Source organism: Peromyscus eremicus, chromosome 11 (assembly GCF_949786415.1).
Source record: "Peromyscus eremicus chromosome 11, PerEre_H2_v1, whole genome shotgun sequence".
NCBI lineage: Eukaryota > Metazoa > Chordata > Mammalia > Rodentia > Cricetidae > Peromyscus > Peromyscus eremicus.
The window spans coordinates 58,896,753-58,915,025 of record NC_081427.1 but is presented as its reverse complement, the minus strand read 5'-3'; the positions used below and the strand labels follow the sequence as shown (position 1 = coordinate 58,915,025).

The 18,273-nt window shown below is 45.1% G+C and overlaps 1 protein-coding gene across 1 annotated transcript; it reads right to left on the bottom strand.

Moving 5' to 3' along the window:
* Positions 1 to 7,458: 7,458 nt before the first annotated feature.
* LOC131921483 (sperm motility kinase 2B-like) lies at positions 7,459 to 13,829 on the bottom strand. Its single transcript, XM_059276208.1, has 4 exons — positions 13,711 to 13,829; positions 8,685 to 10,266; positions 7,974 to 8,231; positions 7,459 to 7,627 (listed from the first exon to the last, which is right to left on the bottom strand). The coding sequence occupies exon 2, from the start codon at positions 10,242 to 10,244 to the stop codon at positions 8,730 to 8,732; it is 1,515 nt and encodes a 504-aa protein (XP_059132191.1). The 5' UTR covers positions 10,245 to 10,266; positions 13,711 to 13,829; the 3' UTR covers positions 7,459 to 7,627; positions 7,974 to 8,231; positions 8,685 to 8,729.
* Between the last annotated feature and the right edge of the window lie 4,444 nt (positions 13,830 to 18,273).

The window sequence follows — 18,273 nt, the reverse complement described above, 5'->3', positions numbered from 1 at the left end:
AGCAAAAGGAAAGACTGGGTCTTACTGGAGCAACTGGGAAACACGCTTAGATTTTAAACAGGAGCCAGTGGCTGTTACCAGGTCCCAAAGAAACTTGGGACAAGAATCACTCAGGACCTGTGGCTCCTCCCAGAACTCCTCAGCTGGTCCCTTCTCCCTGAAACCTCTCCAACCCAAGGGCTGGGCTTTGCTTCCCTTCCCTTCCCCTAGCCTCTAATTCCTGTATAATTCGGCTGTTCTTGCTCCCCCCCCACCCCCCGGGTTCCCATGAGCTCACTTGCTCCCTTTGGCCCCTTCTCTCCTCTCTCTTCTTTTCCTCTCTCACTCTCCCTTTCTCCTTCTATTGAGGCCTGGTCTGTTCTGCTGGCCATGCTCAGTTTGGACTGTTCCAGATGCCTCTGGCTGAACTGTCCCTCATATCTACAGTAAAAGCTTTCTCTTCAACCTTACCTTGGAGTGGTCATGTGCTCACTTCCATTCAGCTATTAGCTGCTACTCCAGAGAAAGGGCTGGCAGCTGGCTGAGTGTTTTCATGGGCAGTGGGACAGAACACCGAGAATGAAAGGGCCCCCAAACCGGACCCTGGACATCAGATTCCACTTAGGCTGACTTATTTTGGTTATTGTTTGTTTTGTTTTAAGACAGGGTCTCTTTATGTAGTCTAGGTGGGCCTGGAACTTTCTAAGTAGACCAATCTGACCTTGATCTCAGAGAGATCCACCAATCTCTTCCTCTTGAGTGCTGGGATTAAAAGTGCGAGCCACCATATCCAGCCCTGTTTGGGTTTTGAGGCAGGGTCTTGCAATATACCTCCACCAGACCAGAGACTTACCGGCTCCTTCCTCGGCTTCCCTGAGTGGTGTGATTACAAGTGTGAACTATCAGGCTATAGGTTGACAGCTAACTACAATGAAAAACTTCACACTCTCACACACTCATAACATACATACACACACACACACACACACACACACACACACACACGAGAGAGAGAGAGAGAGAGAGAGAGAGAGAGAGAGAGAGAGAGAGAGAGAGAGAGAGAGAAAGAGGGGTGGGACATCTTTTAGACTGAACTAAATTTTGAGTGAAGGTGTTTTCCTAGTAGTTGGCCCATGAACAAAATGTAGTTCCTTCTTCCCCACTACTGTGTCTGAACATGAGTGTTGTGTGTGTGTGTGTGTGTGTGTGTGTGTGTGTGTGTGTGATAGACAGATAGATATGATAGATAGATAGATAGATAGATAGATAGATAGATAGATAGATAGGTAGATAGATAGATAGGTAGGTAGATAGATAGGTAGATAGATACATAGGTAGATAGATAGATAGGTAGATAGATAGCTAGATGAGAGCTTTTCGTTTTAAGGCTAGGCGTGTGGTTCTTCTGGTAAGACTGAATGGAAATTTACATAACAAAAAGTCACAGAGCAGCTGGCTGGAGGTGGAGTTCTTGCCCAGCAAGCTGAAAGCTCTGCACAACCTGGACTTGGTTGCCCATGCCCGTGGTTCAGCACTCTGAGAACTAGGATGGAATCAGGATGAGAAGCTCAAGGTTATCCGAGCTATCTGGGGAGTTTGAAGGCAGCCTGGTCCACATTAGACACTGTCTCACAAGCTGGAACCAAACCAAGTCACAACCACAAAATGGCACAGAGAAAACCTGCGAGCATTCGAACCAGGTGAGAGGAGCTGGGGGCTGGATGTTGGACGTGCTTGTCTATTGCAAATCCAAGGAAGCACCATGTAGAGTTTCCCTCTTTTTCTTGGTTTTATCTCTCCCTCTCTGGACAAGGGGAAAAAAATCTCATTTCTAGTGTCTTGATTTTTTTTAACAGTACATTTGAAGTAAGTAGATGAGCTTTGTTGATGTAAACACATAGCTCTCACCTCAAAGAAGCTAAATGTGAGTGACCACGGTCCAGGAGCACAGATTCCTGTTACTCCAAATAGTATATTCTAACTGATACCAGTTTCATGAAGTGTTTATTTCAACAGAGCAAAAAAAAAATCATAAATCAAGGTACTTTAAAATACATCGGTGGACAGACTGGAGATGTTGCTCTGTGGTGAACCATACACACTTCCAAAGGCTCTAAGTTTGGTTCTCAGAATCCAAGAATCCACATCGGGTGACTCATACCAGTCTGTAACTACAGCTTCAGGAGACTCCTTGGGTACCAGTACTCATGTGCACATACCCTCACACAGATAGACAGACAGCACACACACACACACACACACACACACACACACACACACCCCACATGACTTATTAATAAATAAAAATTAATGCTGCTCTGAACATAGTTGAGCATGTATCTCTCATCATACTACAAAGATACATGCTCAACTATGTTCATAGCAGCATTATTCATAATAGCCAGAACCTGGAAACAACCTAGATGCCTGTCAACTGAAGAATGGATAAAGAAAATACACAACGGAGTACTACTCAGCAGAGAAAAACAATGACATCATGAAATTTGCAGGCAAATGGATGGAACTAGAAAATATCATCCTGAGTGAGATAACCCAAACCCAGAAGGACAAACATGGTATGTACTCACTCATAAGTAGACACTAGTTATAAAGCAAAGGACAATCAGACTGCAACCCACAGAACCAGGGAGGCTACATAGCAGGGGGGACCCTAGGATGACTGTGGCTTATAATAAGTTTTGGTTTTACCCAATCATGGGCAAGCTTTACTGAAACATTTCACTATTAGGATAAGAATTTGTACTGTATCAAGCTGATGAAAGAAAATGCTGGCCATACATTCAGGAGGGGAGGCTAAAATCTTTTTAGATTATGGATTAGCCTATAGAAAAATGTCTGCCGTAAATCAAACAGTGAAGGGGAAGATAAATAGGAATCTCACATACACAACTTAAATAAAACATAGCTCTCTGAACAGATGAAGATAGGTCTCTTCTGTATCACAGAATCTAATCAATATATGTATAATTCGCCGGGCGGTGGTGGCGCACGACTTTAATCCCAGCACTTGGGAGGCAGAGCCAGGCGGATCTCTGTGAGTTCGAGGCCAGCCTGGGCTACCAAGTGAGTTCCAGGAGAGGCGCAAAGCTACACAGAGAAACCCTGTCTCGAAAAACCAAAAAAAAAAAAATATATATATATATATATATGTATAATTCAGCTATCATTTGGCTTAAAAGGGCTTATTGGGAAATGTTATCATTCATACTATTTTCTACAGAAAAAATATTTTACTGTTTAAAATAAATACATTAATTAATAAAAACAAACAAACACAAGTGCCTTGGTGGGCGTTGGTTATTATGTGGTGCTGTGTTACTCATTAAGCAGCGCTGTTTTCCATGCAAGAAAAGCCGCGGAGCACAACAAAACCCACTGTAAGAGCTGATTAGGGGAAGGAGAACAGAGGGGATGTACTTAGACTGTGCAGGGAGAGAGAAGGGAGGGGTGTGTGACCAGCTTCTTATGGATCCCCCTGCACATTCGTATATGGGTTTACATAGCTACGCCACACATGCACATAGATTATGTGACTGCAGTGCACAGATGACGTAGGACGTAAGGCCCCCGAGAATGACTACGTGTCTCCCCAGCGCATGTGTGGTCATGGGGGAGTGGCTAGAAATTCCAGTCAGGTGAGCAGAGGTTACTACTGCAAAGCATCCATCACTATCCTCTGGAACTGGAGTTGCACAGGGCTGTGAGCCGCCATTGGGTTTTGAAGGTCTACAAACCCAGCTCCCAGCAAAAACCACCACTGAATAATATCTCCAGTCCACTATTTCATTTTTAATTGTGTGGGGGGGGGGAGGGCAGTGGGCGGGTATGCAGATGTGAGTGCAGGTGATTGTGGAGTCCAGAAAATGGTGCCTGACCTCCTAGAACTGGAAGCTGTAAGCCACCTGACATGGGTGATGGGTTCTCTGCAGAGCAGTAATCCTTCCTAAACTACTTCTCTGGTCTCATCATAGAAGTTCTCATTTGTCAATCATCCTTGAGTGATATTTAACATAGGTGTGGCTTTTTTTCTTTTTCTTTTCTTTTCTTTTCTTTTCTTTTCTTTCTTTCTTTTTTTTTTTTTTTTTTTTTTTTGAGGGCCTGGGGACTTCAGTTCATAGCTTTAAACTTCAGAAATATATTGCTAGTTTTGCACCTGCTCAATTTAAAAGTGAAATTCTATTGCCTTTAAAACCTGTAAGAATTGTGCTGCAGTCTGAATGATATGTGGAGTTGGCCCATCCATCTTTCCGTCCATCCATCCATCCTTTTTTTTTTTTTTAACGAAATTTCCTTATTGGAAGGAATGGTACAAACTAAAGAACTTAAGTGGATGTTGCGATGTGACTTCTAGAAAAGGTAAAAGTAGCCAGGCATGCATGTGTTGCTTCCATGACCAGGGAAGTCACCTGTGGCTCTAGGGTTTATGGTTCTTAGTTTTTATTTTCACTGTATCTCAGGGTGTGCTTTTCAGGGGCTCCTATCTTGCCCAGGTTGGTTATGTGGTCACCCAGTTCTCTGATGGATTTCACCTATTCACGTAATGAGCATCCATCGACAAAGTTACATAAGTGGGGGGTTTGTGAAGTTACAGTCACGACTGATTCACAGTCTTTTCCACATGCAGTTGCATACTCCATTGTGTTTAGTCCATACTTCTAGTCATCAGGTCTTGATGTCCTGCAGTAAAATTGGCCACCTCCTCGGTACTGTAGCCTCATCAGTTCCCCAGTTTCCCTCTCCTCGTGAGATCGGAACGATTTGGCAAAGTTCTTCAAAGCCACACCATCCTGGTCAAGGTAGCAAGACATGGACAGATAGACATTGGAGGCATACAGCTCCAGGTTGATCTGGAGGTCCATGGCAGCCTCTGTGCCATGGTGGTAGTTCTGGCTCACCTTCAGGAGTGACTTGGTGGTCAAGGCCACGACAAGGTGGTAGAAGGCTCTGGCTTGGGGCAGTTGGCTGACGGCCACATTCAAACACTGTTGAAACAGGAAGCTGGGGCGGCTCTAGGCGGAGAACATCTTTCCTTCATTCTCTGTCACCTGTAATGTATTCCTGGGTATCAGGAGCAGATTTTTAAGATAGAAGTCATCTTGTTTTCTGTTATGTCTTGAAAGTTGTTTTTGAAATACCACTCCCAACCCTTTTTTGGGTTTGGAGACAGGGTTTCTCTGTGCAGCCCTGGCTGTCCTGGAACTTCCTCTCTAAGTTCCAGGCTGGACTCAGACTCAGATCCATTTGTCTCTGCCTCCTGAGTGCTGGGATCAAAGGTGTGCACAACCAGACCTGGCTGTTTGGAAATGCTTTACTAAAGTGGTTCTGTAGTTCTGTTTCAGCTCTGGAAATACAAAGCAAAACAGCAAACAATTCCCAGACCACTTGGACTATAAGATAGAGTTATAAAACACATACACACACATTCACATGCGCACACACAGGACATGTCACCAATAAGAGAACTGTTGGAGGCTGAGGAGTACCCCAATTGTTTTCCTTGAAAAGAGGTGATCCATCGTCTAGGCATTGGCAAATAGGATCCACAGTGATGTATTTATCCAACACCCACTCAATCTCTTTATGGAAATGTCAAGAATACATTTTTGCCATAGAGGCAGAAAGCTGTCCTGGAGAAGGTACAGAAGAAGCCGGCCCCCATGATGCCCAAATTCACTCTCAGAAGTTGACTTTAAAAAAAGTTGCAGAAGAGGTTAAGGATGATGCTCAACAGACAGGTATGGTGATATATTGTGTACCCTAATAATCTCTCTGTCTCTCTCTCTCTGTCTCTCTCTGTCTCTCTCTCTGTCTCTCTCTCTGTCTCTCTCTCTCTCACACACACACACACATATGCTCTCACACACACTTTTCTCTCTCTCACACACACACTCACATACACATATTTTCTCTCTCACACACTCTCTCTTGCACATGTATACACACATACACACTCACACACTGTCTGTTCCCTGAGAGCTCATGAGGCTGAATTTAAAGGAGTGTAAGAGTACAGTTTAGAGAGGGGTGTTTGCTAAAGAGATTGGCAACATTATAAAGAAGCCAAGAGCTTTACACCAGGATAACTGGAAAGATGCTATGAGGGCATCTCAGGAATCTATGAGACCCTACCATCAGAGCGGACAGGTGTACACATGAACCAGAGCTTTGGTGCCTGTGAGATGGGTCCCCCCAGGCACTGGTGATCTGCCAAGTATGATAGGGTTTGGGTTTGGTATTTGTTAGGTGAGGTCCCTATAACAGGGCACATCTTGGTGCTGGTCTGTGTCCTCAGGGCCTGCCCTCTCACATGGAACATTTATACTTCTCTTTGCCATCACACATCCTCCTTCTGCCCCAGATCTGACTCGTTCATTGAAGGACACATGCCTGGATAGGACATAGAGGGGTGGCCCTGTCCCATAGATCTAAAAAGGGAAAATGTCACAACAGGGAGAAAGAACATCTTGTATGATACAATTAAGGAACACAGCAGGATAGACCAGTGGCTTCTCAGCACTGGGATCCAACCTGAGCCATGTCCACAGGAATTCATCAGGCTACCATGCTTGCCTCTGTGGAAATGAGACAAGCTGATGACACCATTGTTCTCACTGGTCCTTCTGAAAATGTTGCTGGATCCAGAAAGACCCAAAATCCACACTCAGGTTCTGCATTTTCCCCCTTCAGGTACCTTAGAGCTTGTTCCTTCAAAGACACTTCTAATGACTTGGTGGTGTTGGGGGTGAAGTTACTTTCCCTGGGACTTTTGAGCACCACAGGGCCAATTCTCCTGTGAAAGGAAGATGCAGGAAAACCCCCAGGGTCATCTTTCACAAACATCACTTTTATTCTGAGATTCATGACAATCATTATAGTAGGACAGGCTCCATAGGGTCGAGGAAATTGGCTCAGACCAGTAGCCAGGGCATGCACATAATGCACTCCTTAAGAGCTAACCTGGAGTCTGCCTGAGGGTCTAGCAACAGGAGCTGTCAGAGTTCCTAGTCACTGTCAGAGTTCCTGATCATGCTGAGTCTGTCTGAGGACCTAGCAACAATTGCTGTCAGAATTCCTGATTGTGCCCAGCCAATGAGGGACGACCACACATACTGGGCGCTGGGAGGAGGGTATATAAGGGCTACCCTGTTATTAAATAAAGGAGTTTGTTATTTGCTTTCCACAGACACCCTGTGTCTGTGTCCTTGATGACGTGGCTTCTCACCCCCTGCCATGAGGGAGCTGCTAGAATCCAAGCAATTTGTGGCACCCAATGTGGGGCTTCTGTTACTTTTTTTCTCCCAGCGCAGGTTCTGATCAGCTCCCTCTCTTTACTTTCCGGCTGTGCTTGACAGTGGCCCCAAGAAACACAAATAGTGTGTTTTGGTGAGAAGTTTGTGTTCTTTCTGTCCCTTTGGCAGGTGAGCATTGGGGCCCCCCACTTCTTTCCTTCTTCTGTGTTGTCTGTCATGTTTGTCTGCCCATTCCGTTAGGAAGGCACATTTTTTTTTTCATTTCGGTTTGCCCGGCACTTCCACATAAGGGTTGACCTCCAAGGAGGTGGAACCAAGACTCGGCTCCCGATCGCCATCCCTCATCCGGAGACACCATGTGGGCATACGGTCATGGCCTAAAAAAAAAACCACAAACGGTCCCCATAAGCACAGGACATAAGGGTCTGATACAAATTTTCATCCCGTTGAAAAGATGGGTAATTTTTTGATCACTCCCACCAATTCCCTGTCAGATATCTCTACAATATCTGATGATGAGGAGACAGACAGTCTAGACCCTGAGAAAACTGTCAGTTTTGGCCTGAAAAATTTGTCAGGAAGAACGTAGCTATCAGTTTGGGCCCTGGGAAATCTGTCAGGGAGAATGGAGCTGTCAGTTTGGACCCTGAGAAATCTGTTACTGTTAGTCTGCTACTAAGAATGAGGCAGGGAAGTGTCAGGAGAAGAGGGGTCTCATGTGACCTGGGTAAACTTTGGACATGTTTTTGGCTCCTGCCCCCTGATTATGGATGCCTTTGAGGGGCAGGGTCCTTGCAGAATTCCTGTGGCCCAGGATTCCATCATTTGCTCCCTTCTTCCTGGCTGGACCTCTGTGCAGGGCACAGACACAGGGCATCATGGGCTTTCTGCATGGTTCCGTCTGCAGGTCTCTTCCCATACATGAGTCCTCTCCAACACCACGGCTGCAGATTTGTGATGTTCTGCATCCTCTGAAGAACTCTTAAAATACAACAACACACGTGAACGAGAATCTTGTGAATGCAGCTATACAGGGCATCTTTCCAACTGTGGTCACCCTGCTCTGCCCTGCTCTCCAAGCTGCTTCCTCCTGTCTAAACCTCTGCTCCCAGGCACCTCTGTCCCTCATCACCTAGCTCCCACCCCATACCACTTTTCTCCTTCCTCAGCCCCTCCCCTCCCCCCTCCCTTCTCTTAACATGGTCAACACCCTTCTGCCATTGACTTCTAGTCCAACATTTTTAGATTTCCCATGTGTAGGATACAGTGAGATTTGTCTTCTAGGATGCTAGATATGTTGATAGGTTCCATTGAACCATCCCATGGTATCTACATCTAGCTTCCCAATGCATTCTATCCCATAAATACACATAGTTATGATCTGTCCATCGACATAGACATGAGTAAAACACTCATTCAAACACAGAAATGTACCTGGGCCAGGCCTGCTGCTTGTTCTCCAGACGCCCTCCTTGTGCCTCATTTCTGAGGGAAGACTTTGTTCCGCCCCCACAGAGGTTTCTTCCTTGATGGACAGCAGCAGCAGAGTCCCATAAGGGTGTTTCCTATCCTCCTTGTCCATGCCCTCAAGCCTCGAGGCTGGCCATGGCTGCGGGTGGACTTGTCCTTTGCTGAGTCTCTGTGGGAGCATAAGTCATCTTCTTTGTTATCACTGCTGGTACTCATTGAGCAAATGCAAGGGGCACTCTTGGAGCGTTGGGGGTCTTGGTCCAAAGTGAGTGTTCTCTGGAGTGGCGAGTGGAGAGGAATGTTGGCCCTTCTGTGTCCTCTTTGACCTGCCTGCTGGCCATAGGCAGACACCTGACCACTAGTGGATGACCCTCTGAGCAATGTGCCAAGGGCAGGCTCACTACTTCTCCTCCTGGGAGGTAGAGGGAAAGCAACAGGATCCTCTAGGGAAGGGAATGGCGCCAACCCTGGATTCACGGGTTGAGCCAAGGTTGTGCAGGTAGGCCACTGGAGAGCCTGCCTTTTTAGTAAGGAATAAGATGCCGTGGTCTGGTTGAATTTTCTCTGTTGTAATGAGTCTTTGATGTCCTGGGCTTGGAACCCAATGTGTTCCATGGCTTTCACTATTGCAGGGTCAGGCAAGCCAGGGACCATTTCTTCACAGTCGTTTGGTGAATCCTCCACGTCTTTCCTGAGCCAGGGGTGTGTCATCACTTCATCCACTGTTGGCCTACACATGGGGTCGACTGTCATTAGGAGGCTAAGCAGGTCCCGGAGTTCTTCTGACAGGCCCAAGGGTACAGTATAATTCCCATTCACAATCTGATGTCGGAGCTCTGGTACGGTGACACCAACAAATGGGACTTTCCCGACTACCATGAAATATAAAACTACTCCTAACATCCATATGTCGACCTTGGGGCCGTCATAAAGTCTTTTAAGGAAATATTCAGGGGCACCAAATTTGAAAGCCCCACAGTAAAAGGCAAGTTTTTGCCCTGGTTTAACTTGGGCGCCAAGGCCAAAGTCGATGATTTTGACTTTTCCGTTCTTATCCACCATGATGTTGTCTGGTTTCAGGTCCCGATGAATTATTCCATGTTCATGGCAGTAACTCACAGCACTTAGGATTTGCCTGAAGATCCCCCGGGCTTGGTCTTCCTCCAGGTGGCCAGCCTTTCGAACGTAGTGATAGAGTTGTTTTCCCGCTGCCAGCTCCATGATGAGGTATGTTCTCTTCTCAGACTCAATCACTTGGAGAAGGGAGATGATGTTAGGGTGGTTGATCATCTTCATAATATTGACCTCGGGTTGGACCGGAAAGCACCACTTATTCTCCTTCTGAAGTACTTTGACAGCCACCAGGGTGCTGGTGAAGCGGTGGTAGGCCAGTTTTACCTCGGCAAAGCCTCCACGGCCAATGGTCTTCAAGATCACATACTGCGAGTAGAAGTTTTCTGTTTCCGGGGAGCTGGATGCAGACTCAAGGTCTGTGGCATCCTCTTCACTACTACTAGAGCTCATTTTTGGTAACAAAGTATAAATGCTACCTAAGAGAAAGAAAAAAGAAGAAAGAAGAAATTCAAAATTAAAACGAAAACGGTGAAAAAAAAATAGAAAGCCTAAAATTCTATCTAACAACTAACAACAAAAACAACAACAACAAAACCCCAGAAAACCAAAATCACACACACACAAAGCCAAAAGAATCCAAATAAAAAAAACCTAGCTGCAGGTCACTAGGGAGGAGGACCAGAGCTCAGCAACACTGAGAATGAAGACCACTGATTGCTTAAGAAGAAAAACATACAACGAAATACAGAAAGGATGAAGAAGTTTAAAAAATTAGAAAATCCAAGCAATATAAAATTAAACAAAAACAAGCAAAACTCCAGACAAACAAAATACATTAAAAACTAAAAACGTAGAAATCAAAACAAAATATAACAAAGCCCACAAAAGATTCTAGATTATACAAATCACTTAAAAAATATTAAACACTAAGAAACAATCCAATGAATAATTTGGATAGGGTACTGAAAAGGGTTTTCTCAGAAGACACACAAATGGCTTAAGAAATATATATATATATACACACATATGTGTGTGCATATATATATGTGTGTATGTATATATGTTTGTATTTGTACTAATATTCACCATCCTCGGCCATCAGGGAAAGGCAAATTACAACTTTTTTGAGATTTTGTTTTAATCTAGTCAGAATGGCAAAGACTAACAAAAGGCAACAAATGCTGGTGTGAATGTGGGGGATGGAGACCCTCATGCACTGTGGATGCTGGTGTGGATGTGGGGGATGGAGACCCTCATGCACTGTGGATGCTGGTGTGAGTGTGGGGGATGGAAACCCTCATGCACTGTGGACGCTGGTGTGGATGTGGGGGATAGAGACCCTCATGCACTGTGGATGCTGATGTGGTTGTGGGGGATGGAGACCCTCATGCACTGTGGATGCTGATGTGGGTGTAGGGGATGGAGACCCTATGCACTGTGGATGCTCGTGTGGATGTGGGGGATGGAGACCCTCATGCACTGTGGATGCTGATGTGGGTGTGGGGGATGGAGACCCTCATACACTGTGGATGCTGATGTGGGTGTGGGGGATGGAGACCCTCATGCACTGTGGATGCTGGTGTGGGTGTGGGGGATGGAGACCCTCATGCACTGTGGATGCTGGTGTGGGTGTGGGGGATGGAGACCCTCATGCACTGTGGATGCTGATGTGGGTGTGGGGGATGGAGACCCTCATGCACTGTGGATGCTGGTGTGGGTGTGGGGGATAGAGACCCTCATGCACTGTGGATGGGAGTGCAAACTGGTGCAGCCACTGTAGAAATCAGTGTGGCTGTTCCTCAGAAAACTAGCAATAGACCTATCATGTGGTCCAGCTATACCACTCCTGGGTATATACTTAAGGGACTCTATTTCCTGCTGCAGAGACACTTACTCACCCACTTTCAGTGCCGCTCTATTCACAATAGCTGAGATATGTAAACAGCCTAGACATCCATCAACTGACGAAGGGCTAACTAAAATGTGGTACCCATACAAAATGGAATTTTATTCAGCTGCAAAAAAAAACTGAAATTATGAAATTTCTAAGTAAATGGATGGAACTGGGAAACATTACACTAAGTGAGGTGTCCCAGACCCAGAAAGGCAAGCATGGCATGTTCTCATGTTCCCATTCATATGTGGATCCTTGCATCAAATCTTTGGATTTATTAGTGCAACTCTCAGATCTCATCAGAGAAATATATTTGTGCAAATGTTTACATAGAAATTTACAACTTGTCAAAGAATAGAGAGAGTCAATGGAGTGCTCAGACACAAATGGGATGTCCACATCATACCCTTTCTCCTCTAAGGCTCCGGGACCATCATGGAAAAGGGGGCAGAGAGATTGTAAGAACCAGAGGGAAGGACCAGAGCAAATTATCATCGTCTTGGCATGACAGGACCACTGCACTCCCGAGCTGGCTGCAGCTGTGGCTGCCTGCACAAGACCTGCCCCAAACCAAGCAGTAAGCAGTCCAGCATGACTGCCCATAGGAGCCCCTGACAGTTGGTGGTTTCTGGGGAAGGGAGAGTCATTTCTCCTCAAGAACGTGGCTCCTGCCTGCTCTTGCAGGTATGAGAATTTTGTCATTATCAGCTGAATTCATACTTCATATTTCTGCAGCTTGCAGCATTCCCTAATGTCGAGCAGAAGCATTTCTCCAACGCAGAGGAAAGAGACCAAATACTTTTCTGACAAAGGAAACAAAAACGACTGCAAAGAGCCTCACAGTGGCCAGAACTAGGCTATAAAAGCAAAAAAAGTCACAATAAATCCCTTGATGCTTTCAAAACCAGCACATCAAACTTCATTTTCATTAGAACATTGTTATTTTTTTTACCTAATAATTAAAAACCAAGAACCATAGGCTTTCAAGATGTCTCAGTGGGTAATGACATTTGCTACCAAGCTTAATGATCTGTGTTTGATTCCTAAGAGCCACATGGTAGAAAGAAAGAAGCAGATCCAACATGTTGTCCTCTGATATCCACATTATATCTGCCCCCCCCCACACAATGAATGAAAGAATAAATAAATGTAGTAATAGAAAAAAAAAGAATGTGGCTCCTGATAGGCCAATCACACTGCAATGGATACCCCACACCCATGAACATATGAGCACAAATTGGGATCAATGGGCTATTGAGAGAGAGAGAGAGGAATTGGGAGTTGGAGTAGAGGTAGGGGAGATCTAGGAGAAGTTGGGGAAGAGTGGTCAGAGAATATAATCAAAATATATTCTATGAATATATGAAATTCTCAAAAATACTGTATCTTAAAAAGAACAAATAAGCAAAAATCTAAAACCCCAAACAGCAAAAATACAATAAGAAAACCTAGAAAAGCAAAACAAAATCAGAAAACCAAAGGTGACACAAAATCCCCCAAAATGTAAAAATAATAAAAACACAAAGAAAATTTCAAACAAAAACTAACAAACCTGAAACCAGCCCAAACCAAGAAGCCAGAAAACCCAAAACATCAAAAGTAAAACTCAAACACCGAGCTATGGTGACACATACCTTCAGTCCCAGCACTCCAGAGGCAGAGGCAGGTGGATCTCAGGGTTTGAGGCCAGCCTGGTCTACAGAGTGAGTTCCAGGGTAGCCAGTGCTACACAGAGAAACTGTCTCTCAGGAAAAACAAAACAAAACCCAAACCCAACCCCAAAACACCTCAAATAGCCACAGGCTGGGGAGATAGTTTAGTAGCTAAATTGCTGCCCATGCAAAACAGGAGGGTCTCATTCCATCTCTAGAAACCTAGCATAAAAGAATCAGTAAGTGCTTTTTTAATCTGATTGCAGAGTCAGCACAGCAGATCCCTGGGAACACTGGCCAGCCAGCCTAGACACTTGACCAGCTCCAGTTCAGTGGGAGACTGTCTCAAAAAACAAGGCAGATGACCTACCTTAGGTACAATGGTCAAGTTGACTCCGGGAGTCAATGCTCTCCCACACACAGGTGTTCCCACACCTACCCACACGTGCCCCTATAGGACACAAAAACACTCACGCCTGCACGTATGCACGCGCAACACACACACACACACACACACACACACAAGTGCACTCACACTCACCTACAGGTATGCCTACACACACACACACACACACACACAAGTGCACCCACACTCACCCACAGGTATGCCTACTCAACACACACACACACACACACAAGTGCACCCACACTCACCCACAGGTATGCCTACTCACACACACACACACACACACAAGTGCACCCACACTCACCCACAGGTATACCTACTCACACACACACACACAGGTGCACACACACTCACCCACAGGTATACCTACTCACACACACACACAGGTGCACTCACACTCACCCACAGGTATACCTACTCACACACGAAAATGCACAGGTGCACACACTCAAACAGGTACTTGTACACAAGTGAACTTAAACACAAAAACACATACATATACCACACACACACACACACAAGCAAACCTATACACACACACACACACACACACCTAGACACACATACACATAAAAACCACAAGCACACACACACAAGCAAACCTACACACACACACACACACACACACACACACACACACACCCGTCTAGACACACATGCACATACAAACCCAAACACACACACAAACCAAACAATCAAACGCAAAATTCCCACGCAACCTCGATTGATAACAGTAAAATCACACAGGGCACCACTCCACAGCTCCTCTCAACACACCCAAAGAAATCCAGGCTGGGCCACAGCATAATATCTGTTTGCTGGACCCCTCACAATCGCTCCTCGTGAGGTCATAGCAGGCCCTGCCCTGACATGGCTGGGCGGCATGCAAAGGCTCTGGCTCAGGTGGGCCATGGAGCCTGGCATTAGGCTTTTAGAAATCAGAGCCTGGAGGATGCTCTGGGGTTTCTGGTTTGAATGTTTGCTGTGCCTCCTGCTTTGCTGACCTCCTATCTGCACTCACCACGGCACCTTTTCTTTGAATTCTGACTGGTGGGCCCAAGATGATGCTACAGCTTAACTTACAGAAAAATGTTCTGCTCATGCAATATAATAAAGCAATTTATTACCACAGCGATGCTGTCAGGAAGATACCTTTCTCACACTTTCCAAGGCCACTGGGTTCTCATAAAAAACCTGGGTGGGGACCTTGGAGGTAGGTCAGTGGTTAGAACATCTGCCTTTCAGAGTGTGAGGTGAGGACCTCCGTGTGAATTCCCAGAGGCCATGTGAAGGCTGGACTCAGTAGAACACACCTGTAATATCAGAACTCCCTAGAAGTGGGAAAGGCAATGGAGATAGTAAAATGCCTGGGGGCTTGTGGGCCAGATAACCTGGGTCACCTCATCTAAATCCCTGAGCTGTCAAGTCATAGCCCTTGCTTCAAACAAGGGGGAAGGTAAGGACTGCCAAAAATGTCCTCTAATCTCCACACACATGGTAGGACAAATGTATCCCCAAACACATGTTTTACACACACACACACACACACACACACACACACACATACACACACACACACACACACACATACACACACACACACACACACAGAGGTCAGAAGAAAATAGGTCAATATATGCAATGTGAAATGAAAGCAAGCACACTGTATGAACTATGATTCTTTAGCAAAACATTCCTCTAGAAATGAGGAAGACATTAAGAAGCTCCCAGAGATGAACACTGAGTGAAGGGATTTCAGATGAGATGAAAGGGGATGACCCAGGAATTCAGACTCTCGAGAGGAAATAAAGAACTTCCATACAGGCGACTCCACCCACAGTCAGAAGGGATGAACTTTGTTTCCTCCGAAATGTGAGAGATGTCATGTCACAAGCCCCCAAACAGCAGTGACGAGACTCAAGTGCACAGAGATGTCTCTTTGTGACACCAGTCCCTGGAACGGCCAGGCAGGGTTGTGAGAGCAGCATTCTGTCTGTTAGTAAGAGGCCTGGGTTCACATAGGAGTGCTGGGGATTTTAGTATTTTCAACATAATCTCCATGGTGACACAGAAAAAAACTAGAATCACGCAGAGAAGAGAGAAACTCAAGCATTTCTTCACTAAAACATCAAAAGACGATGATCAGGAAATGAGAGACAAAGGCTGTAAGGTTAATGGAGGACACAGCAAATGCCTCCTCAGTGATGAGTGCATGCTCGCTCGCACACTTTGTCTCTCTGTGTCTCTGTCTCTCTATGTCTGTCTCCTCTCTCTCTCTCACTTTGGTGAGCAAAGGTCCAAAGGTGGAACAGGCATGTGTGAGGAGCAGGTGCTCTGTGCACACTGTGACCAGAAGGAACAGGGCAGCTGCGCTGACACAGACGAAAGAGACTGTGAACCACAGTCAGGTCACAGGACCCAGGGTGCTGTGCCATTCCTGAACACCAGTGCTTCCTGCGGGCTGGAGCCAGCTGCCAGCGCCATGCCATGAACCAATCTGAGCTGCCCAGTGGCTGACATGGCAGTTTAAGATTTGTCTCACTCAGTCAGAGAATGCTGCAGGCACCTAGTAAATCCAGGTCCAGACACAGAAAACCTCTAAAAGGTACAGTTTATTTTAAAATATGCTTAGATGCAGAAGAAAGAAAAGAAAATGGGTATAGGCAGTCACAGAAAAAAATGAATAGTTTAAAATTAATAAAGTCTTTTAAGAGAGAATAACATAATATAAAAAACAATAAGCCACATAAAGATGGGAAATACACAGGGTGTCTGGATCTTGTATGGTACTTGGTTGAATTTGAATTTTTTAAATGCTAGTGTACAAAAAACAGTAGACATTGGCTTATGGAAATTAAACCAATCTACGTATTTAAAAAAAGTCTTAACTTCAAAATGGAATTCAGAAAATATGTTGTGTTTGGGGAGAGGTTATGACTTTGTTTCCACCGAAAACACAAAGTTATTATTCTCTTCAAAATTAATAAAGATCAGCTTTGATTGGAGGAGACCTCCTGAAAATCTTGGCTACTGACCTGAAGAAAGGAGCCAAGGAAGACTACAGGACAGGGGACATGTGTGCTGCTCCCTCTCCTGAGACTGGATGAGCCATGTAAATCTTATTGCCTACCATCCTCATGACATATTATTACATGCCATCCTTTATATGGCATGGAGGGAGGTTTGGTTATACAGTCCAGATGGACATTTAACATTGACAAATGTGTTTACCTGCTCAAACACAGAACAAAAAATCATTTTAACTGGGTTGTGCATACTGCTCATTCCATACTTGTGTTAATGCAGATATATATATATATATATATATATACATATATATATATTATATATAAAACCTTTAAAAGTTTGTATGTTTTCAGAAAGAAGAAAAGGACCAATCAACAATGAAGACATGTAGCCCAGGTGATCCAGCGTCTCAGAATGCCTCTAGCCCCACAAACCACTTTTGATCTTGTGATTCTTGGGTTAAAACAGGCTAAGTCCCCACGCCCCACCCACCCGTGCCAGATATCCAGTTTGAGGGGCGTCACTGAGCCAACTTTAGACACCCCTACTTGTTCCTACTTAGTTCCATACTGCCAACATCTATCCACAGTAGTGACTGTTCAGTTCTGTGGCAAATGGAATGTTGTTAAATGACCCTTTCTGGCACCAACAGGTCTCCCTCCTCTTCCCCTGCTGGTGGCTCTTATGGAAGCAGGGCTGATAAGAGACCTCCAATAAAAAAAAATGTCAGGGGGCTAGAGAGATAGGTCAGTGGTTTAGAGCATTTGATGCTCTGGTGCAAGACCTGGATTCGGTTAGTTACCAGCACCCACATCCTAACTCTAGTTCCAGGGATTGGATGCCCTCTTCTGACTTCCACAGGCATGGACATGGTGCACATATGTATTCATTCATACATGTAAGAAATAAATCTTTAAGAGAAGAGGAGGAGGAGGAGGGGGAGGAGGAGGAGGAGGAGGAGGAGGGTCAAAGGGCTGGTGAGACAGCTCCGTGGGAAGGCACTTGCCAGCTAGCCTGAAGCCTGTGTTCAATCCTTGAGATCATATAGTGGAAAGAGAGCAGAGTCCCATGAGTTGTCCTCTGACCTTCATGTGCAGGCCACGTACACACACACACACACACACACACACACACACACACACATGCACACACATGCACACACACACGCAAACACACAGATATACACACACACACAGGAACATACAAGCAGACACACAGACACACACATGCAGACACACAGATATACACACACATAGACACACACAGGAACATACAAGCAGACACAGACACACACACAGACATGCACACACACAGAGACACACACTGAAATAAAACACTCCCTTTTTAAAAAGTCATAGTAAAAATGGTTTATTAACGGGAATAAGTTATAGTTTCTAAGTTTTAATAAGGTCATATGCTCTACTCATTAGCACCATGTAAAGTCAACTCACATTTTGTCCTGTTTATTAAACAGCAGACATCTCTTTCCAGTCCACTCTA